We start from the raw sequence: 23,551 nt of genomic DNA, 5'->3' as shown, positions 1-23,551 counted from the left end.
AACCAGGACAAAATGCCTAGTCCCACTGGTTCCAACCACTGCAGCTAAAAGCAAACAGTTTTAGCTTACAGAAGTTTTTGTGGATGACATACACAAGCTTTATTTCGGTGTCACGCTTGCTGGCACGTTCAACGTCACTATATCAGTTGGTGTTTCCCTGCTCTTACTGAACAAAGCCTTCCCCAAAGACACACCCTATCCTGTTTACTCAGGCACTTCCCTCTACAGTCCTCCCTAGCTTTTGTGTCTTTTGTCCTCACCTTATTGCCCCGAAACTTTCATGTTATTTCCTCATGCACTGCTTGCAGTTATTCAGCAAAGCAAGAAGCAAATGCACCCGTTCAAGCTTTCCTCACTGGCAAGCATAGTATCACTTCACGTTGCATGTGTTTTTAACGACGAGTACTGGGTCTGGTATCACAATGATGAATACCATATTAGTGTCCGGGTGGATGAAGGACATCAATAATGATACATCTTGCAGATCGTCAAAAGGAAAAAAATCTCTTTTTCTGTTAGACTCCATTAGGAAAGGAAAGGAATCAAACTGTGGGACTGTATTGACTTTGCTGGGACAATAGCCACAGCACTATGTCAAGAAGGATGAAATACATTGTACAACCTAATTCTTGTTGGGGTTTCACTTTTCTGTGAGTTAGTATTAGATGACACCATTTTATATCAGGCCCTTTATAGTCTGCAGCAATAAAGGCAGAGATAAAACTGTTCCTGATAGGAAACCATTTAATTAATTTATTTACTAAATTGTTAATTTAAGTAACAACCCTGCTTGTCCTGGCTTCCACTAAACTTGTTGTTTTTATCTGAGCTGTTGCATTTTCAGAGCATTGGAGTGGTGCTGCTCTCATACGGTAGGCCCTGTTAAGAGAAAATGTTTCAGAATCAAATATTTATCGAATCTAAACCATTCCAAACTCTAAGGCATTTAAAATGCACCTCTAGTTCTTGATTTAAATACTGACATTTTTAAAGGTCCCTTGAATTGCAACCAGTAAGGACTTGTCTAACCCTAATCTTATTTTCAAGGGAAACATACAGTTGCAGGTGCAGTGTTGCTGCCCTGGTGCTGGGCGTCACTGAAGGCTGGAGAAAGCAGCACTTGTGGCTCTTATGTAATTCCCAGCTGCTCTGAGCCTTAGTCTACAACTGTATGGAACTAGAGATAGAAGAGAAGCTAAAATAAATAATAAATAAATAATCTTTTTCACTCTGATACACTCAGCAAACTACCCTATGTAATAGCCAAATTATCTCCCCTGGATTTGCAAAGCAAATAGGATTTTTCTTTTTTAAATAAAATAGTATTTTGACATTTTCTTTCTCTAAATGTGCTCATCAGGAAAAAAAAAAAAAAAAAACAAACCACAAAATGTCCAGGGTCATTTCTAGATAGAAGCAGGTATTTCTCAATAGAGCCATGCCTGCAACAGTAGCTTGTGGGGTTTTTGTGGTTTTGTTGTTGTTGCGTTTGGGTTTTAAATACAAAACATCAATAATGTAAATATAGCATTTACCTGATGTGGCTGGCACAGAGCAAAAGAAGTCCTTCAAATTAATATCTTAAAGTGGAAAAACACATCGAGCTAACGAGTCCTGTTGAAATGACTGGCAGGAAGATTTTTCCTTCAATACTCACTCAGCTGCCAGAATAAAAACATTATTAGAGATACTATGACCGGCCTCTAGAAACTGAAAGATGGAAAACGTGTGGTTGTGCTTCCCTACTCTCCAGCCTCACGTACCCGAGGTGCAACCCCCCCGGCAGGCAGGCGCTGGAGGAGAGAGGGACTGCCCCAGCCCGGGGGGGGCTGCGGGGCTCTCGGGGTGACACCTCGTGCCTCTTCGCACTGGGGCCTGGCCTGCGTTTTTCCGTAATACTGTTTTATTTCATTGCACACTGTGCCTAATCTGTGAACCTCTACTGGAAAGTACTCCTACTTTAGGTAAACAAGCAGCAGAATTAGTGAGGTCACTCAAGTAAGTGGGGACTTTCCTCCCAATTAGGATTTTATGGGAGAACTCTGGAGTTCTCATCAACGTGTTTTATTACACAGTTATTCAAGGATTAAACCTGCGAGGTGCTGGCTTCTTCAGAAGTAAGAGCAAAGCGCTCACTTAGCTTTAAGCATTTGAGCACTCTCCATGCTTACCTGCTTGCCAATATCCAGATTTTAGGACCTATTCTGTGCCAGAGCCCATGTAATAAGAAATACACAGAATGGAACCTAAAGCCTGTGAAAGCACAGAACTCGAGTCTATACAAGATTGCCTCACTTATTTTATTCCTCAGGAATGAGGATATTAAATGGAGGGGTTAGATTTAATCCGTGCAATGCAGTAAATTTATTTCAAAACCAAGACTGACAAACCAGCTGTGCAAGTACCAGTGCTGCGTGGCTTCGTAGCAGACCCGTGGACTCCACACTGGAAACATAGCCCACCAACATGGACTTCACTGTGCGCCTTTTCAATAACCAGTGAGACCTGAGGTTCATTAGATTGAATAGTCCTTTGTACATTAATACAGAAGGTTTAATATGAAATCTGTAGCTTTCAAGTGGATATCGAGGCAGATGAGGTCAGGACTCTGATTCCTACAGCAATGCTGTAATGACTATGTTTATGCTCCTTTGCCAGAAGAAAATGGAAGTGAGAATAGGGGTGAGAAGTCTCTGTTGTTTTTGCAAAGAGAGACTGGAGAACAAGACCTAGTTGTGAATTGAGATGAATTTTCAATGGCAATCTAGGAGATACACAACAACGTGAGGTCACCTGCAGGTGTCCTTTTCACAGTGGCAGGAATTCACTGTCATTTGGGATAAAGGAATGAATGCCCTTTCGGGGCACAGTCACTGAGCACCCATCAGTCTCTGTCCTTCTGACCTTTCTTTTGTAAAGGTTAGTGTGCTTTTGTAAGCATAATACTAACAAATACAGAAAGCAAGCAGAAAGTTGTATCTGGGCTGTCTTACTTCAAAAGGTAGGTATTAGTCTCTTAACATTTTTTTCTTTGACTTCATTTTGGAGGAGTGAAGTAATAAAATGCTGACAAATCGTGAATAAACTGTTACCCCATGGCAGGTGCTAATAGAGTACTTCAATAATGATTTGGCATTAAGGAAGCTATTCTACAAGGGATCAAGTTTAGAAAAACATCTACAATTTCGGGGGGGGGGGGTGTGCGCAAATCATCTCCTTTCACAGGATATGGGGTAATTTTCCCTAAGGAACTAAAGTCTTTTTGCCCCCTAAGGGAGCCATTTTTAGGGAAGAAAAAAAGCACATTTAAAAGCCTAAAGTTAATCTTTGAGTTAAACTAGTATGTATCATTCTAACATAGACCATATAATTCTAATTGAAAAGAAATCAATACAACTAAGAAGAGAGTCAGGAGGAGGAAATTGAAATTCCCCCCCCCCCCCCCCCCCCCGTACCACTTAGACAACTCCATTAGAAAATTTATATTTTGGATCATTTCTAGGTTTGTCTAATCCTAAAATAAATAAACCAATTGAAACAATAAGAGGTCTTTTCAATATGCACATCAAAGTCTATGAAGAGAAGTACTTTTGCGTCCACCAAATTATTAGGTAACCAAAACGTCTCAGCACTTACAGATATGTTATGTTGCCACTCTCTTACAAAAAGCGGCTGATCTTCCCATGGACAAACTAGCTCCTTCCCAGGTACTGGTGTCATCTGGGTTTGCAGCACTACAGGGGGTTTCCATCCCTCTGCCCCAGGACAGCACCTAGTGATCAACTGTGATGATGTGACATGGGGGCAAAGTTATTTTACCCATAGAAACCTTACACATTTCTAGGGATCCCACTGCAAAGCAACTCCTTTAGACACAGCACTTTCTGTTTCTGCAAAAGATGGGGAACATCCTGGGGCTGGGGCTTCTCTTCTGTCCACCTGTGGAAGCTGGAGTAGATGTTCCAGGTGCTAAAAATAGGGTTTGGGCTGACCAGAAGATCTCACTTTGTGGTAGACTGGATCTGCCCACGCATCTACCATATCTCATAAAATATCAGTCACCAATAATTCAGATGTAAGTTGCAGACAATAAAGATAACCCAACATCGTGTGACAAAGGTTTAATAACAGACAAAGAAAATAAAATCCTCCAGTTAAGGGTAGAAATCAATTAGCGGTTAAAGGCGTGTTGATCTTTAATCAGCATCTTGGGTACAGCTTGTAATCTGTGGAAATCTAAATATTGTAATAATGAACTGTTGCTGCCATCTACTGAACACAAGAATGATGTACTACAAAGATTTACAATTTGGCTAGTGATCAAGTGTGAAACTGTTTGCTTGGCTGGATTAAGTACAATTTCTGTTTCATTAGAACAATCATGTTTCTTTCTAGAAGATGCTCAGGACATGAATCTCCTTTAGAGAGTATCTGTCCCTTTTTGGGGAATACTGAACTGTCCTTTGGAGAGTCATTCCTAGCCCGTGGGGGAATTGTGAAAGGTGAGATTTGTAACGAGTATATGCAGCTCCCATAATGTGAAACACATTGCTATTAATAAGAAAGAGTTACTAGTTAGAGTTGCAGGTTTTAAAAATCTTAGTATGTGTTAGCTTTTCTTTAGTAGCATCATGCAGAACTCCATCATCTTGGCTGAGGAAGAATACCTGCCCTCGTATGGCAGCGGTGGTTTAGATGAAGGAGCTTCCAGTTGAAGAAGTGCTGGCACTGGCACTGAATTTCTACCAGGATGTTGAAGGCTGGGACCAAGGTCAAGCAGGCTGCTGAGGAAGTTCTAGCCAGCAAGAGCTATCCCAGCCCCAGTGCTTTGTTTTGTGCGGGGACTGAACCTGTTCCTGCACAGCCCAGAAGCTGCCTCCGGGTGTAAACAGAGGCATTCGAGCATACCCATACACATATGCAAGAATTAGACTTAAAAAAAAAAAAGTTGTACTAACACACAAAATAGCAAGTCACTAAGTGCAAAAAATACAGTACTATCATCTGGTTGCAATATATATAAAAATATACACATGTATTGCTTACCTACAAGGTATATATGTGGACCCTCACAGCCAAATTCAGCCCTGCAGGTAAATAAGACCCTATTTTGTATTGACCTCAGTGGTGGTTGGACACATTTGCTTCAAAGACATCTTTGGCTTCTTAAGGGTCATAAGAAGGCTAGAAATTGCAGAGGAAGAGTGGCAGATAGCAGGGTAGCCTGCTGATCTCACTAGGCACTGCATTCAGCCATGGGTTCAGACACACATAACTCAACAACAGCGCAAGTACTGGTTTATATGAGACCCAAGACTGTTGGCTACAATAATAGTCACTTCTGTCCAAGATGGCAAAGGGATTTAAAGAGAAAAATCAATATAAAAATCTGGCTCTTTTTCTCAATACGCATTAGTCAGGAGTGAAAGGACTGAATTTAACAGAATGATGCCAGTGTGAAACTAGTAAGAATCGCAAATTGGCGTCAGTCATCTGTATTCTTCTGCAAAACTATAAATTTCCACACGAGGGAGCTTCTTGCCCACGAAGCTCACAGGGTGCTTCCTCCTGGGAAAGGTGACAGCAATGGTTCCCTGTGAGTTTGTAACTTCTGCGGATTGCAGCCTGATTGCACTGCTAAGGATCACAGCGAGAGCCAGTAATGAAATGGTTAACAGATAATGATGATTGTCAGAGCTTGTTAACCACAATTATTTTCAAGACATATGTAAATCTGTATAAATACCTAAGTGTGGTATATAATCTAAAACATACTGTTTAAATCTATAAGCATTCCTGAGTTAATTTCACTATGGGAACATTAGTTGCAACTTCCTGACTTCACTGTGTTTGAATTCATATCCATGAACATTAATTTAAAATTAGTCTAAATATTTGTTGAGAATTAATCACCTGATAAATTTAGCTCTTTTTCATTTTTATGAATTATTCATTATCTCCTCTCCTTTCCGTTGATGTGTTGGTTGTTTGCAAGAATTGAATTACTAGTTCACTTTAAAAAAAAGAATCAAGCTTTCCTGGTGATTTGTAAAATGTTCCCCTTGGAAACTTGACCAGTGACTATGACAGGATTTTTTTTTACTACCAATATTGTACGGTACTTGTTTGCTTCTTGAAGGACCACTGGAGTTGTTGAGAGGCATAAGCAAGTTCTTACAGCAAATATTTTGCAACAAAAATGTTTTGGTTTCTGTCTTGCATATATATATCATGGATGTTCCTACAAAGGAAGCTTGTATTAGTAAAAGCCTGTCGGTGGGAATGTTTGGGAACAGTATGATGAGGCGTGACTACAGGAGTGAACAGCTATGTAAAACTGCTATTTGAAATAGGAAAAGCTCCTATTGCACAATCCTATCATAGAAAATACCTGAGCTTGCCAAAGGAAAAGAATAATTCTGTTAAAGACTGCTCTCAGGCAAGTCTGACTGAAAAGTTACCAATCACCAGATATTATAAAGAGGAACAAACCTTTTAAGGAACGTCTTGAGTGGATGGGAGCAAGAATCCTTAACACTGGATAGTTCAAAGTGAAGTGATTTGTGCGCCTCTAGCACATAGAGGACCACCTCTCAAACCTTATAGCCTGCCTTCAATAAAAATACTGGAAGACCAGATTTTCTCAATAGAGCTCACATTCCGAAGTCTAGTGCTGAAAGCCTAATTTCTGGCTGCCACTCATTAAACAAATCTTTGCCATAAAATTAATTTACTAGCAAACATAACTTCCGTTCTTTCAACTCACTGAAACAGATAACATCCTGAACTTCCCATCGGGTGACGTCTTTATATTTGTTACTTTCAATCTCAGTTTGTTACTATTAATTAAATAACAAATCAGAAAATTACTTCTAAAATTATGAAAAAGCAAAACCCCCAGAACACATCCTCATGTGGTTAGTAACTGGTACCAGGACTTGCAAAACATCAAAGGCTTCTCTAAACATAGCCTTTCATCAGTGACGCTGCAAGCCTTCATCTAATCTTTCATGATTTCCCATGCAGGAACATCAAAAGAGAAGGAAGAAAATAGTACTGTTCCAAAGCAACGGTGCTCTGTGTGAAAAGTATGTGTTTAGCTACAACGCACATAAAATGTAAGTGGGAAATTATTATTTACATGAGACATATTTTAATAAACATTATCATTATCTCCCTATCTTTTCCTATAAGGAACAAGGATTTGTGCAGTTCAAAATCATGTCCAAAGCTCAAGCGATTTCTGGAAGAAAATGAAAAAGAATTAGAAAGTATCTAACATATAAGTCTTCAAAGCAAGAAGATCAATTTATGTTCATTTTTACTTACTGAAACACATTCTGCATATTTTATTGTTTCTGTCATCTTGTTATAATCCATCTAAAGAGTTTTCAAAGAACATTAAGTCCTACAAATAAACAAACTGTGAATAATATTGAAGGTACAAAAACGCAACAATTACTATCAAAAGTCTTACTTGTAAGCTTTTCTTACAAAAAGTTATTAGATTAGTCAATCGTTTTCTATTACTCTGCCACTGAGCAAGAGGAGTTTTGGAGGACACAATCCAAAAATCTTTGAGAGCTACATTTCTCTCCTAATAAAAGCAAAATTTCTGAATCATTGCTATTTTAAAGCAAAGCAGTAAATAATTGAAATAGTTTTGTCCTTTTGTTTTATATTCTCTGATGTATCATAGATTATTTTGAAACCATTGCACGTTAATATTAACCCATTAGTGTTGGCAAAAGAGGTACACAGCAAATATAAATTTGTAATTCTAGGAAACATGCTTCTTAACTTCATCCTTACCCCTAGCAGTGAGTATTCTCCTTTTCATATAATTCTTACCTTACGATTATCTTCACAAGGGAATTTTTTAGGAAATTTTATATGACTTGAAGTCTTACATGTAACACTCGACAGAACTATTAAAGTGACACTCACGGTTTGAAATTACAGTTAGAAATAACAGAACTGTTGTTCTGGTTCCTACACCCATTCAAACACAATGGATAAGGGATTTGGGGAAGTTTGGTAAGTTTGACACGTATGTTGGTATTTGATCCTGCCATGCAAAACATTGAACTACAGGTGGGATACTATTTAAACAGTTTAATAAACAAAAATTTAGGAACCTAAACATGCTCAGCAAATAAAAAACAAAAGCAGCCATAAAAATTAAAAGGTTTTCAGTTAATTTATCTTTTAGGTAGTAGGTTTGGCTTTCTACTCCACTTATGCCTTTGTAGGATCACAGCTGATAGTAAAGGCCCCTTTGGTCCCAGTCTGCCCGCCTCTATAAGTCTGCCTCTTGGTTTTGCATACTTACAATGAGGAAACAAGCACCAATCATTACTGCCTTGATTCTCACATCAAGATCTACAGGGACCTGGATCCCAAAGTTGGCGGTGTTGGTAAAGACATTGTTTACAAATCCAGACCAGTACTTGGAAATTTTGCCAATCGTTGACATCTCATTGAGAGCTTTCACCTGCACAAATAAAAAACAGGAATACGCCTAAATGTAAGTAAATTATATCTCCACAGAATTAATGACTGTGCCCTGCCACACAGAGTATGCTATAGTTGTCAGGTTCTTCTTTTATTCTTATCATTGAGGTGCTCTATTAGTGTCAGATATGCCTTTAGGAGTGGCACACAAGAAAGGGTCTCAAGTTTGGAAACATCAGCATCTTTAGAGCTGGCAGAAAAGTGGAGGAAAGCAATTGTGAACATTTATACCACTTTTGCTCTTCTTTCACAATGATTTTTTTTTTCTCCTGTCTTGTGTTTCTGATATGCTCAAAGTCACAGCAGTACCATTGCTATGGACTGCTGTCCCCTACAACTGACAGGTATGTTCTCAATTATGTAGCCATCTGCATGTTTCTCAGAGTATACTGAAATTTTGGACAGTACCCCCTGAAGTCTTCTGATTTGGCTAACAAGTTGATCAACACAGAAGCTCTTTTACAATTCCTTAACTAAGGCAAAGCGCTTTGTTCACATCACAAAACTCTGCCCAGGGTTTTTTTAAGCATCTCCCATTCTCCCTCTCATCCCTGAAATATCTCAATGGCTCCTCAGAATTATTTTTCTCCTGATCAATGTTGTCAAATGGATGTAGACATATTGGGCAGTAATCCTGCCCATGGTTCTCAGTCTGAGAGTAATGAAGGCAGCAGATTGAATGCCACAGGCTTCAAGGGACCATGTGTCAGGTAACAGTAAATTCATGTGGGATGAAACCCTGAGCCTATCAAAATCAATGGTTTACTGCTCATGGACTGCAGAGGACCAGGACTTCACTTAGTGACATGTTTATTTCCCTCAAGGAATTGTCACTCCTGTCCAGAAAACATCTGTAGGTATCTGAGAGTACAAGTCAGGAACTCCAATGCACATTGTTGTTCTCCTGTTCCATAATTATAGCAACGTACCTAATATTTTTAAGGGTAGAATAAGAGGAATTTTGAGTGAGAAATTTATTCAAAGTAGTAAGAAACGTACCTCAAAGTCAACATCTTCAAAACAGCCACAGGTTGCATATGGGCCAATTATTTTTAGTACATCTTCTTTACTTTCATTCTGTATAGTAAACTTTGGCAGAAAGGGGTCCCAGTTCTGTACAACATACCCAGCTATTGTACCTGGTGGGGACTGAACTTCTAACTAGCAAACAAAAGAAAACAAAAAAATCTTATAAACTAATTTTATATTAGTATATTTTTCCATAATAGTGTATTGTTTATATAATGACAAAATATTTATTTATTGAATATAATTATATATAATTTTACCAAACTGTGAACAGGATATTACAAGGCTGTCTAATGGTGTTTTTAAATATAGTGGACAATATGAAGCTTAAAAGCTGCACCAGAAGCTAAGATCTTAAGATTTGATAAAAGCCATATGCTGTGAAAAGTTTTTGTTATTGTAATCAGTGAGTATCCTATAACCTTTTTTATATAGTAGCTATGCTACCAAAGACCTGTTTTTTTAAAACCCTGATGCAGTACTGAGAAAGTAGGTAGATGAGTTAACCTATAAAACATTTTCATAAACCAAGAAAGATGTCTGAATAAAGGAGAGTCACAAATAAGGAGAAAAGATCTGATACTCTATAGGATCTGCATTTTTCACTCAAAGCAGCTTATTTCCGAGTTCTGCAATTTTCCAGAGATATATGGCCTTGAAGAGGCAGAGCCGCGAAGCAAAGCATCGGCCTCCTCGGAGAGCTGCTTCCCAGTGGTACCCACACGCACTAGTGCCCTCCAGGGCTCCTCCACACTCTGGGAGGACAGTGGGTGATTTCCATCTGTAGCATTAACGGACCTTGGTCTGTGTCAGGGCAAGCAGTGTTTTGGGGTGTTACCTGACTGGAGAGACATCTGTATCATCAGACACAAAAGCTTTATTTGAGATGTAAGGAAAGTAAGGTCCCATGGAAGGGAGGAGCCGTGCTGGGAATGTAACTCACAAAAGGGCTTCGTTTAGCAATAGTTACTTCTAAACGAAGGTCTCCACGCAGTCCTCCAGGCTGAGAGGTGGGTGCGAATTCCTTCCTGCCATCCCCGCAGAGGTTGCGTGAGGCTTCATTAATACTGTGCACATAATGCGAGATGCTCGGACAAAAGGCAATTAGGATTCACTCACCTCTTGCAGGAAGCAGGGGAACCAGCAGCTGTTGCATCTCAAGGGTCTGTTCACTGTAATCACTTCTCGGCCCATGTTATCAGCAATCCTTATGGTGAAAGACCTTATAGGCGAACACAAGTTACGATCAAAGCAATCATTTTCTTCTACTGCAAAGTAAACTCTTTGTCCCAAATGGTTTTTTATCTCGTATTTGCTGGAGGTCTCTGTGCCAAGTATGGCTAATAAAGCAAAACAAGTAGAACATTGCCTTAGTATAAAGTTAGTATATATATATATGTATCAGCATATATTCTAAAAACCTGTGGAACAAAGAGTGTTTAAAAAATTGTTTTGAAAGAATGACACAAGGAAAATACACAATTATAAGGAAATAATAATGTCAGGTCTGTATTTTGAAGGAACTTTTAGTTCAAAGACTTTGATTTGCTATACACTAAAGCACATATCACAAAACAGAATTCAGATCCTGAGTTTTGGTTTGGGCTTTTTCTTACTTGATCATCTGTGAAAAGTAACAATATGATGCTGTCCCACTTCAGTGACAAAACTTTCACCCAGCGAGGTATCCAAGAATCAGGCCAAAAACATTTTGAATGGGAGAAATGCATTAAAAAACATTTTACTTGCAGAACTTAATACTCGTTCAGTACTTTGAAATTCTGAGGAATGATGTAAATAGAAACTCTCATGCTTCATTTTGTGCCTTCTGACCTTCCTTTCTTTATTTGCTTTGTTTCTCACAGCATGTTAATTATTGTTAAAGACAATAAACTTTTCCATGGATTGGAAAGATGGTTAAACTTTAATAACTTTGAGAGGGAGGTGTCTGAAGGAGAGAATTTAGGACTGGTGTAGAGATTGCTCACTGTAATCTTTCCTCATTGGGTTGCTGCAGAACAGGCACAAAGAAAGTGAGCTTTCACCATACTAACATCACATTACAGGCCTTGATGCAAGGTCAGCAGGAGGCTTTCCAATGACTCCAGCAAGGTGGGGGCAAGACTTGGAAGCCTTTTGGAGACATCTGTGTACCAGCACTGTCAAAGAGCAACAAGGATCACACATACCTTCAAGAAGATCCACTTGCTGATGAATAATTATCCGGTCCAGCTGTTTAAAAAAAATAAACAAGATGGTGAGTGTTGGAAAGGTCTGAGGCTGCCGGTAATCACCTGCCTATTTTTAGTGTTTATGTTCCTGTTATTAGGATTTCTTTACTTCCAGAGGTGCACAAGCTGGGTGCCTAAGGGCTATCTCAAGTCACACTTTAGATGTCTCTCTGAAATGATGACTGAAGAGTGTGACGTTGGGTGCTGTGGTCATGTAATTCACCCGCACGTTTGAAGAAGAATAATCTTCACTGGGGGAATGAGGAAAACAACAGCAATGGAAAGATGTATATGAGAAGCAGGAGCCACTTCTCACTCCTGTTCCTCCCTCCTGGTCTTGGCAGAGGGGAAGACCCTTACCCCAAAGCCAAGGTTAGTGCCGGGCACTGTGGCGGTGCAGGAGTGAATGAGTTTGGGCTGAAGCTCAAAACGTGCTGTAGCCACATCCCAAAGGGGCCCACTGGAGCAGCCCAGCAAGGCAACTGGGCGATGCCAGCGACGGCACACGCGAGCTTTAACACTCTGATCTCAGGCACCAGGAGTTCTGCACCCTGAATCTGGCAAACGGTCATGCCAGGGTGCCAGAATGAGCAAAACAACAGCTCCCCAGAGAAACCCTCGGCTGTCTGCAACTGCTTTCCCCTGTGAGCTGGTTACAAATGCAGGAGAAAAAACGTTTGCCATGATACCCACCTTTGCTGTGCTTATCATCCCTCTAACATTATTCTTTTTTAGAGAACAGTCACTAGTATTATAAAACCAGCAAGACTTAATTTCAGTCTACTTTTCAGTTTTATGTGACTTTTTATGCCTGTTTTATGTGATAGTTTAGGCTTTGCTAATCTCTTTTCCTTAAATTCCTGATGGGCAAACGCTTGGCACAGGATTTTGACATTACTCACAGCTGCAGACAGAAAGCACACATCAACCTTCTGAGACCAGCATGTCACAGCTCTTCAGTGTCTGTATATTTTACAATTGATAAATCTTGCCTGGTACGTATTCAAACTGTTGCAGCCATTTGTCAATTCTAGTCATCTCCTGCAGCTAGTTCAGGCTGCAAAGAAAAGCTAGTAAAAGAGAAACTTCGTTATCCCTTTCATTAATCTCTGAAATGTGCATGCCAGTAATTGAAATAATAAAAAATATTTGGACTTAAAAATTTTCTCCCAAGAATCTTTGCTGTTTGTTGTTTAGGTTTCATGAGAGGAGTGAACTCTTGGAGCTCATGGGAAGTGCTCTGCTGATGAAAAAAGAATAAACAAGTTAAAGATGGTAGGGCTATTTTAATATTTTAGTATTGATTTTAATATGGATTTCTTTGCCCCACATAGACTTTCACAGGGGAAAGAAAATTAATGTGCCTGAACTGTTAAAAGCTTTGAATGATTTTGATCTGTGTGTTGGTTTATTGTGAACACTGTATGAACAGTGTTGAGACAACGTGGCTGTACCACTTGTTAGGCTTGTTTTGCCTTTCACTGATTTCTGCAATGCAGCTATTTTATTGGGGCACTTGTGGATTAAGGGAATTCTGCACTTGCATTTGAAAGCATCTAAAGCCCTTTGGTTTACACAAGGGTCTGAGTCCTCCTGAGCTCAGAAATGTTAAAATTCCTTATACACATCTAATTCTCAGTATTCAGTTTTGTGGGCATTAAATTTACATGTGATCAGTCTAACCAAGTCTAAACTAAGAAGCTTTTTACAAAATTGGTTAAGCCCGAATGGTGGCACAACATGCTGTTGTGCTACTTGGAAAATTCTTCTCCGAGGTCTCATCTGTCTGTTCCTGCTATGGTAAAAGTTTCCTTCGATTTTTGTGATGGACGCTGGACAATTCCTCAAACTATGGCTGTGATCTGGAAGATACTAATGAGGTTTGGGTAACTTTTTTCATAGGAAGTTTAAAGAGTGTCAATTCTGTGATAGTGATAGAAAGTATGGTATCCATTTGCAAGGCAGAAACAGTTTATTGCCCTTCTCTGGTGCACCTTGAACAGCTGAGTGAATCGCTCCTGAGCCTGACTGATTCTGGGTCTGTATTTGCAGAGTGAAATATTGCTGTCTGGCCTTAACATACAGGACAGATATTTTCTTTTCCTGTCATCCAACACTATATGCTGTGTCCCTAAGTTGCTGTTTAGAATGAGACTGTAGGGATCTCTTTGAGATTCACTAAATTTGGATCCTTGTTTCAGAGTCAAACATATCATGGTCTTATTAAGAAATATATTCAGCTTTCTCAAATCTATCTAGCTATCTTCCCTACTCCTGCTGGAGATAATCCCAGAACCTCATTTCTATTTGTTTTCCTGTATTTATTCACAACTATTTTCTATATAATCTTTCTTCCGGTGATATAATCCTATAAATTAAATGTCTGTCTGTCCCACAGGTTGCTTACTCTTCTAGGTACTCTGTCACGGTACCCTCTCTGGTAGTGTTTCTTCAGTCTAAAGATGAAACACTCGCAGTCTTGTTTTAAAGCAGGTTCTCTGTTCCCCACGTCCTTCTAGTAGCACTTGTCTGTGCCTGTTACAATTTGGACCCACCTTTCCCCAATACACACACAACCAGAAGGATACACAGTATTCCAGTCTTCCCAATGGCATCAACAATACCCAGTTCTGCTAGAAACATCTTCATTCATTTGAGAATTTCATTACGTGAAAGTCTCTTAGTCCATCAGGATAAATCCCAAGGGAACACCCTGGCAGCTGTGAATCCCACACTCATTCTGCAGGCAGCCCTCTCCCTGCTGGTCGGATCTCCTTTCTGCTCCAATCTATCCTGTATGAGCTTGTTTCATTAGTCACACAGCCAGTATGACTTCAGCATCGCTCACCAAAATGTTCTGCAACACACGGAAACTCTAGCTGTGGGTATATGCCAATAATCAGCATTGCACACATGCTTTCCACTTTTCAGACTGCAGAGAAAATTGAGAATAATTAGCTGCAGCACAGACACATGGTTATTGGGCTGAGAACAAGCATGAGTGAGGTCTTGAGTTCTAGTTATAGTTCTGACAGCAACTTGCTCTTTTGTCTTTATGTCAGATATAAAGCTTCTATAAAATGGAGTAATAGAATTTGCTTGCCCACATTGTATAGGTAAATCTGAGGCATAATTCATGTTTGTACACGAGACTGAATATGTAACCTGCCAAGTATTTACTATCACAATCACTTCTAGACTGAAAAACCTAGCTCCCACAGTCTGTGAGCAAATGCTCATGTAATTGACAACACATATCATTTTGTGCATGGGCACCATGAAATGAAAATCATAACTCCACATGAAAGATTGTTTCTGAAGCGCATCTCAGTTTCATTAGCTATCTAGGTAACTTAGCTCCAAATATAAAATGCATTCAGTTCCTGCTTCTGTACAAAACTACCAGAAACTTATATCTAAAATACAGACCTCGAGCAAACTAAACGTTTTCCAGCACCACCAAAATACAAACACAGCAGAAGCATGTGTACCAGAATCACAACCTGACAACACTGGGGGCCTGATTCTGTCCCTGCCCATACCAGGCAGGGTGTATGACGTGTTACTCAGCATATATGAGAGTGGCAGAATCCAGCCCCATGTGAAATGCAAACTGGAGTCAGTGTCAAAGCGGTAGCAGGGAGTGACCCTCCCAGTAAAAAAATGCAGGAAGAGATGAAACTTCTGGAGCAGAGCTGCACACCATCACTGGTCTGAGCTCCAGGAGCTGAGAGGTTTCACAGAGCAAGGTGGACAGCCACATGTTAAGCAGTAAGACGGAGAAAACTTCAGCATTCTCTTTCCCTCCCCTGCCTGTGACCTACTTGCCCACTTCTATTTCCAGGCATTTCCCTCTCTCAGGCACTAGCGCTTTCCTGCCCCACGACCCCACACAGAGTGGGAGGGGGTGTGTGCCCACCCAAGCCTACCCTCACCAATTGTCTCCTTGGGAGCTTGCCTCCCCAGGACCTTACCTCCAACCTAGAGAGCACTGTCCTTGGCAGAAGGAGTTTACTCAGAAGACCTTCGTGTTCCTCAAAGAAAGGGTTATAAGGAGGTGACAATTCCCTCACACACTGCCTGGTTTAGTCTTTTTGAGGCCAGCCAGAGTTTGATAGCCATTTCCCTGAGGGTGAGCTCTTAAGGAGCTGGAAGGAAACTGAGGGGTCAATGACGGGGTAATACTATGACCTAGAAAAAGTCCTAGAGGGAAGAAAACCATGGTCTTGGTGCAAGGAGAGCTGCATGCACAACAAATGGATTTCTATAAAAATGAATGGCAGCAGTGAAGAAAGGGCTTGTCATTCCTACGCTCCTTATTTTATAGTAATATCAAACAACAAAAAAGCCTCTCCATCTCCACCTGCTTTGCCCCCAAGAAAAAAAACCACCAAACAACCCCATCCCCCAAGGTATCAAAGAAGTCTATGAGGAAAACAAAACAATTCTAACATTTGGAAAGATTCAGGACCTGGCTCAGGTACTCCAGACCAGGTGGCAAGTTATGAGCATGTGATGTCTGCTTCCAGAGACCTGTTGGTTCAACAGGCTTATTCTGTTCAGGAAGGTCAGAAGAACCAGGGAGGTAATCCTTAAAGATTGGGTTGGTTTGTCCCTGAGATTCTGCAGGAAAAGAAGGAAAAAAAAATCAGAAATTAACAGGGCCAAACAGCAGCTAGCTGCTTGGATCAAAACTGGAACGACAATGTCACATTCTGCCTGTCACTGTATCAGCATTTTAGTTCAGATCATGAGTGAGGATCTGAAACAAATCTCCTGATGGTCCCACACTTCGAGCACTCCGGTTCACTTTATAAAGCAGTCTTAGGGGACACAAAGTGGAATCCCCGTAGATGAAGCTAAACCATGAGACGTGGTCTTGGAGGGCACCTAATCCGCTCCGCCAGCTTGCGAGCACTCAGTCTGTGTGACAAGGCTGGAGCTGGTCTGGGCTCACACACAGGGTGGCCACAAGCTCCTCAGCACGAGCTGCTCAGCCCTGCTCCCCGTGAGCTGCCCTGCATGCTGCTGAGGGCTTGCTTCTAGCAAGATGCTTTCTAACATCTCGAGGGCATGCATATTTTCTCTTAATTAGAGATAACCTTTTCAGGGATCTCAGGTTCTCCAGGCTGGATGTTACAACCCTGGTACCAAAGTCTACACAGCCTCTTACAGTCTATTATTCATTATTATCTTAATGAAAAGATCAGATATCGTTAAGCTGTGTTTCCTGGTTTGCTGTTGCAAACACAACCTTTAGGACACAGTGATGGTTACCTTGGCTAGTGCTGTAAAGGTAACAAGAGTATTTACTCTTACAGGCACCTGTATGCCCACCCCCCTTCATACGCACAGGCACCGTCTCCCACAGCGCAGCGATCACCTTAGCCATTTGATTCTCAACAAACTCCCACTGGTTTTACTACGAGCATCTTTCCACAGCCTTCAGTAACACTGGCTCTGCCGGAATGAGAAAGAGCAAGCTGAAGCTCTCTGCATATAAACGGCAAATCCTTGTGTTCAGTTGAGCCCCTGCACTTCGGTGGTAAAGCAGTCCCCAAACTGATCATTTTTATCTAATGTGTGACAATACTTGGGCACGATGGGGTTTGAGGTCCAGAAGGAATTTTGGCTCTAAGTCTGAAGCTCTCTTCTGCTGTTGTGGGTTTAAATGAGATCCTTTAGCATTATTTGAACTCACTGTGGCTGATTCATCGTTTAATCATATTTTGATCTTAATTTTTCTTTGCAGCCACTGCTTGCTTTCAAAGTCTGAGACCACAGGAAGAAGAAGTAACCCCTTTGAATTTGTAGCTGGGTTTTAAAAATGTATAACTGGGTAATAAATATTTTATATGCTCTTCTGCATCATTTTACCTCACAGGGTTCTGTTACTGCCGTAACTCTTGTTGTTACATGAAATGTCAGGAAGTGGCCGAGTGTTAGTGTTATTCTTGAATAATAAAGAGAAAAAAAGACAACAAATTGCAGTTCTACCTGTCAAATTTTAAGCTATACAAAAATCAGACAGTAAATACATTAAATATTGATGACAATCCGAGCTACTCTGACACTGTCTATTTTTGTGGATGTTTCCCATTTCATTTATGGTGTGGGAAAACTTAAAAGTTATCGCATGATACAGTGAGCATTCTGCACCAACATAATTTGTAGAGTTACTTGTCCCTAAAAGAAGTATATTATCAAGTTCCTTCATTATGAAAACCATATTACACAACATTATTATTTTGCTCCTTCTGTTAAGTATGCATTAAAAATATAAAAAACCAGATCTCTTTTGTATGGCTAAAGATAAGCAAAATAAAAAAAAAAGTAAATTGCAAGAGTATAACAATGCTGTAATACCTCCTTGCTGCTGTATACCTTTTAGTGCTGTAAATGAGGAATGTCTTGAGTATTTGGGGGGCAACAAAGAGGGGTAAACATTTAGCAAACGTAAATAGACATTGCTGAAACTCCCTGGGCCAACATCTGCCTCTGTACTACACAACAGGGTGACCTCCGTAGAGTTGCAGTCATGTTAAGAAAAAAACAGATTTGTGTCCTTCTGCTTAGTTTAAGTATTTGAAAGCATGGAAAAAATGATTTTAGAAGGCTGGTTAGATCAGCTTGCTGCAATGTTTGCCTATAGCCCTGAGTATCCAACCGGCTGCTGCTAAAAGACAATACATGACAAAGATGAACCCAAGTAGGAGTAATCTGATTAAATTCAGTTATTCTTCAGATATTTGTTTTTCCTACATGGTTATCAGGACTCTGGCCAGTTTTGAAAGTGAAAAGCATTTGCTGATTTGGTATTTTCGAAGTGGAATAGGAAAGAAGTGTGCAAAAATAGTGGTACCCTTGGCTCAGTACCTACCCTTCCCACGCATTCTGTACCTACAGGTTTAAACACAAAGATACAAACAGTAAATTTTCTGATTGAATGCAGATGCTAACGTTTTATAACATATTTTATTCAAATAACATTCTAGTATAGATTTTAGTCTCCTTAGGAACCTCTTGAATGCTGAAAAATTAAAGGAAGCCAAAACAACTGTGCTTTGGCTGATGTGGTTTTAGCCTGAAACTCTCATTTCATCAGATGCTGATTGCTGGAAACATACAAGACTGTAGTTTTCTGTAAACATGATCTAAAAATACAGACTATAGATGCACTTACCTTGAGAGGCCATGAAGCTTCCTGAGTTACTTCTTCAAAGGAAGCCAGGTTAAAAGAAAAGGCTTTTCTTGTTGCAGCAAAGAAAAAAAGAGCACAGCATGCACAAAACTTCAGAAGGTGTCTGTCTACTTCATATCAGCTTACAAAGAACTGGAGGAAATGTATTGCCTTTCTCATGTTCCAGAACACTGCATTTTATGTCGGTGGACAACAGGGGGAGATGCTGCTAACAAACAAGAAAAATATTATTCATTTCAAGTCGTTTGCACCAATGGAAGGAGGAAAAAGTGTTTTGTGAATACAAAGAGGCAAAACTTCAATGTGCTAACTGAACACATTAGACCTAAAATTCTGCTTTATAGTGTATGTATATATTCTGAGACTACACAAATTCTATCTTTGTAATTCAATATTTATGTTTCTGTTTCTTTAGGGTATCCAGTGAAGACAGAGGAGCTAATTACCTGCATTTCCCTACTGCTGGCCCCCAGTCAACATTCCCTGTGCACAGAGCAGGAAAAGCTATCTTGGATTTCTCACCGTATTCCATCTGCGTAGTATCAGCCTCCCCTACAACGGGTGTCATGCCTGCACCCAGACCCAGAAAATGACCTTGTACCGCTGCCCCCCCCCCCCGCAACCCCCCCACCTCCCTGCCCCATGCAGGGCTCTGCTGATCTGTGTGAGCTGTTTAAACTGGATTTGGAGAATTAAAATAGACTGGCTGTGCTTTGCTCCAGACGAGCACTGTCCATACCAAAACATAACACATGTAATCACCCGCATTGCACTGGAAGGAAAGGAGGAGGAGGAGGAGGAGGAGGGAGAGTAACCCTGACTTACCAGCTCATATTTCTGCCTCAAGTGCCCAAGTCGCCATGGAGATCATCACGCACATGCTATCTGCAGACAGATATGATGCATGGCTGCAAAAATGGCAGAGCCTATGCACAGAGCCCAGCGGAGCCGAGTGAGGTGTTGGGGACACTTTCTGCTCTCTCTGCTACTGCAAGTCCTACTGGTTTGAAATGGTCTGTAGGAGCTTATTCGAGCAGATTTAATACCAGAGTTTACAGTTCAGGAAGATGCTGATGAGGATTCTCTGAAGGAAGAATACAGAAAACCCCTCCTAAAAAAAAAAACAAAAAACAAAAAAACCCAAATTATATGGAAGCTGATTTTTATTGACTATATTAGTAAATGCAAGGGCTTCAGGTCTACCTATGGAACATGTGAAAATTTGGCTATGCAAAACTTCCCAGGAGTTTATCATTGCCTGCTTGAGAAGTCCCTGGCTGTGGTGGCAGCACAGCCTGACCCAGCAGCCGGTCCCTGCTGCACCCCCTCCGGAAACACCAGGTGAAGGGAGAGGGCAGCCCACAGATGAAAACTTTGGTTGCTGAAAAATGGGCCCTAAACAAATCCTTCGGGACTGGGAAGAAGTTTGACATCACTGGAAATAAAGATTAAGAATGACTAAAAGTTTTTGCTTCCTTTCTCCCTGTCAAAGATGTGCTTCTTTGGAGCAGAGGATCTAACCTGGAGAGCAGACACAAAGCCTAAACAAAGAAGAAAAAAGGAGAGGGAAAGCTCTGGATAAATGCAGTAAACGTAACTTTGAAAATGACAGACAAAAACTCAGATGAGGTGGCAGTCATCTATTTTTAAAAATGAATAAAGACCTACTTTACCTCCCAGAAAACCAAACCAAAAAAAATCCCAGTAATCCTGTCAAAACATAAAGCAAGTGCAGCACATTAAGAAAAGTGCCTAAAATAGCCAAAACACACTAAAAAAATATATGCTGAAAGCAGACATTTCAAACATTTCAGACTTTTAAAAAGCATTTTTGAGAAGTCCAAGCAGCTCGCTTGCCGACCTGGAAGAGCACACGGACACCAACGCAGCTTGTCTGTGCTGTACTCAGAACCTGCAACAAGGGACGAGTTCCAGTCATTCCCACAGCGTTTGCGGGCTCTGGGACAGGCCAGCCTGGCTGTGCTGGGAGCTGCTGGCTCCGTGGCACGGGCTCCCAGGCAAGAGCCGCCGCAGTGGCACAGGCAGGTCCACCCATCTGCAGGAGCCAGGTTTCATTATCATACCGCTCATGAAAGAAACATTTCCCTCAAGCAGTTCTGCCCCAAAGAACTAATTTTCTGGCATTATTTACAAAATTGCAGTAAATAGGTAATAGAAAGATATAAAACTTGGCTTAAAGTACATTTTATGTTTTTCCATTTCTTTCACAAATTTCCCCATCTTTTACAATGGCCCCTCTTACCCTATTCTTACTGTTTTATTCTGAAGCAATAATTTTAGTAGATCATATCAATAGATTTCTGCAGGAGTTGTAAACGTTAGCCTTGCATTGGCATAGGTCCTGACAAGTAAAGCTATGTATTTAATAATTTCTTTAATCTGAAATTTTGACTTTTTTTTTTTTTTTTTTATAAATACTCACATACTGGTCAAATCTGCTCCAGCTGTGATTAAAAGCAGCCTTACTAAGGACTTCAGGAACAGAAGGCTTAATCATATTTATCCAGGCACAAATGCAGCCATACTTTGGTGCTATTTAGAAAAGCAGAGGAAAAACTACTCAAGAAATCAGGACAAACATTTAAAGCATTGTGTATAGCTATTTCTAGAGAAGTCCTTAGGACTTCGGGAAGCAGAGCAGCAGCACCCAAAGGGCAAATCTGCCAAGACACCAAGCTCGCTGCCTTTGCCCCTTGCAGAAGGCTCCAGGGGATCACTGCCTACATTTACTCTATTGTTAGGAGTCTGAGCACTAAAATAGAGTATACTTCCTTCCTCTGTATGAAAGTGCTGGACATCTGCAACACATTTACAGGTGGTTAAAAAAAAAAAAAAAAAGAAACTGAGCGTGCGTACACGTATTCCCTCTACCTGTAAAATACAATTGTTCCATCTTGTGCTGTAAAGCTTATAAAAATTGATGGGCAAATCCTCAGAAGGCGCAAGCTAACATGGATTCATTAAAATCAACGAGACTATTCAGATCAGGGCAAGCAGTTCTCGGCTGGAGGAGGCTACACAACTAGAACCTTCCCTTTTTCCTTAAAGAAAAGTTACATTGCATCTTTTCTATAACTACCATTTCTCCAAAAGCACAGGGATCCATCCCCACTAAGCTGATGTACAAACACCACTGCAGTTAATGGTTATTACACAAACTACTGCAGCCTGTAGGAAACCTATCCGTGGACTAAGACATCATTGTCCCAGACAGCACAGAGCCAAAACACAGATTTTCCTCCAGAAAGCATATAGTAATAGTCAACCAGGTGGATCAATAGAGCAAAGATACCATATGGCTCAGCATAGGTGCTGCTTTTCTGGAGCCTAATCACTCTTCTATTTTCTAGAGGCACCACAGCCGGAGTTTGCCAACAGTTTCACAAAACCCACCTTCACTAGTGGTCAGAGGTGCCAAGAGAAAAAGGGGAGACAGCAACAAAATTCAAAGTATTAGGAAAAGCTGTTTGATTTCTTGCCCTGCTCCCTGCTGCTCAGAAAACCTCCCTATAAACCTGGTGCAAGATATTTGCCCTTGTACTCGACAGGGAAAAGATGACACTGCCCTTTCCCCACTCTATCACTACCAGCTCCCCCAGGTAAGCAGGAACTGCCTCTTCCCTTGTTCCCCCAGTCTAGACAAGTTCAGGCAAGATTGCTCAGCTCCTCCCCACCTGCTCTTACTGAGGTCCAAGCAGCCAGGGATGCGTTGTTCTGTCCAGCAGGCAGGTTAAGGAGAGCATGCAGGCATCACGGAAGGCACCCAAAACCTCACCCGGCAACGCCTGAGCTTCCCTGCGGCTAAGAGGGGTGATCACAAACGCCCTTTTCCATTTTAAATTTCCTTTCCTCAAAATATCAATTGTAACCAGCATTAAAATGCATTGCTATTGTCAGTTTTTTAATAGGAAATTATATAGCCTTCTTCCCTTTCCTAGACTTGCCTTTAGTACAGGGAGAAATGCTGACTGTGAGCGTAAGTATCAGACTATGACCCTGTGCAATAAGAAGCTCCAGGTTACATATTTTTACCCAGTATTGCTTTCTGCCCTGGAAGGAAAAAAAAAAAATCAATTTCTTAAATCAGCTACCATCTAGTATGGATCTCACCTTGAACTTTGGTTTGTGAGGCGTCTTGCTTCAGCTCGTGTCTACAGTAACTCCTCCCCTCCAAAGACATCTGCAGTCGTGTTGAAATACTGCAGCCAGCATCCCAGCATCAGCAGTGCTGACCGGCTGGCTCACCAGTCAGTTCCCCTGCTGACAGCACACATACCGCACACGGTGCTACAGAACAGGCTTCGCTCGTTTGTCTGTCGATGGTAGGTTTACCATTGCTATTCCACAAGGTCACTGTTGTGCATGAATTAATAGAAAAATACAACCTTTAAAATAACAACTTATTTTGCATTTAACTGAACTGGGAGAAATGGGATCAAAAGAGCAATCTTAAAATGATCGTGTAAGGAAAGATCAAGAAAGAAAACTTTCAAGCACTTGTATTTAGAAATGGTCCATGGGTACTCAATATCTATCAGAAATTTTAATGCTACCC

At 40.7% G+C, this 23,551-nt stretch overlaps 1 protein-coding gene across 7 annotated transcripts; it reads right to left on the bottom strand.

Annotated features, from left to right (window-relative positions):
- Positions 1-3,964: 3,964 nt before the first annotated feature.
- Positions 3,965-23,168, bottom strand: LOC115347671 (phospholipid scramblase family member 5-like). 7 transcript variants are annotated; one of them, XM_030029242.1, is made up of 11 exons: positions 23,107-23,141; positions 20,644-20,685; positions 19,801-20,059; positions 18,958-19,183; positions 16,246-16,397; positions 11,733-11,775; positions 10,663-10,883; positions 9,514-9,675; positions 8,333-8,494; positions 7,330-7,408; positions 3,965-7,243 (listed from the first exon to the last, which is right to left on the bottom strand). In XM_030029242.1, the coding sequence occupies exons 4-10, from the start codon at positions 18,968-18,970 to the stop codon at positions 7,370-7,372; spliced, it is 792 nt and encodes a 263-aa protein (XP_029885102.1). In that variant the 5' UTR covers positions 18,971-19,183; positions 19,801-20,059; positions 20,644-20,685; positions 23,107-23,141; the 3' UTR covers positions 3,965-7,243; positions 7,330-7,369. The 7 variants fall into 7 exon arrangements, with proteins under 7 accessions (XP_029885102.1, XP_029885103.1, XP_029885101.1 ...); XM_030029243.1 differs by lacking the exon at positions 20,644-20,685 and having other exon boundaries at positions 23,107-23,168; XM_030029241.1 differs by lacking the exon at positions 20,644-20,685 and having other exon boundaries at positions 19,801-20,086; positions 23,107-23,160.
- Positions 23,169-23,551: the final 383 nt, after the last annotated feature.

The sequence above is a fragment of the Aquila chrysaetos genome, chromosome 10, assembly GCF_900496995.4.
Source record: "Aquila chrysaetos chrysaetos chromosome 10, bAquChr1.4, whole genome shotgun sequence".
In the NCBI taxonomy this organism is placed as follows: Eukaryota; Metazoa; Chordata; class Aves; order Accipitriformes; family Accipitridae; genus Aquila; species Aquila chrysaetos.
This window is presented reverse-complemented; position numbering and strand designations above follow the sequence as displayed.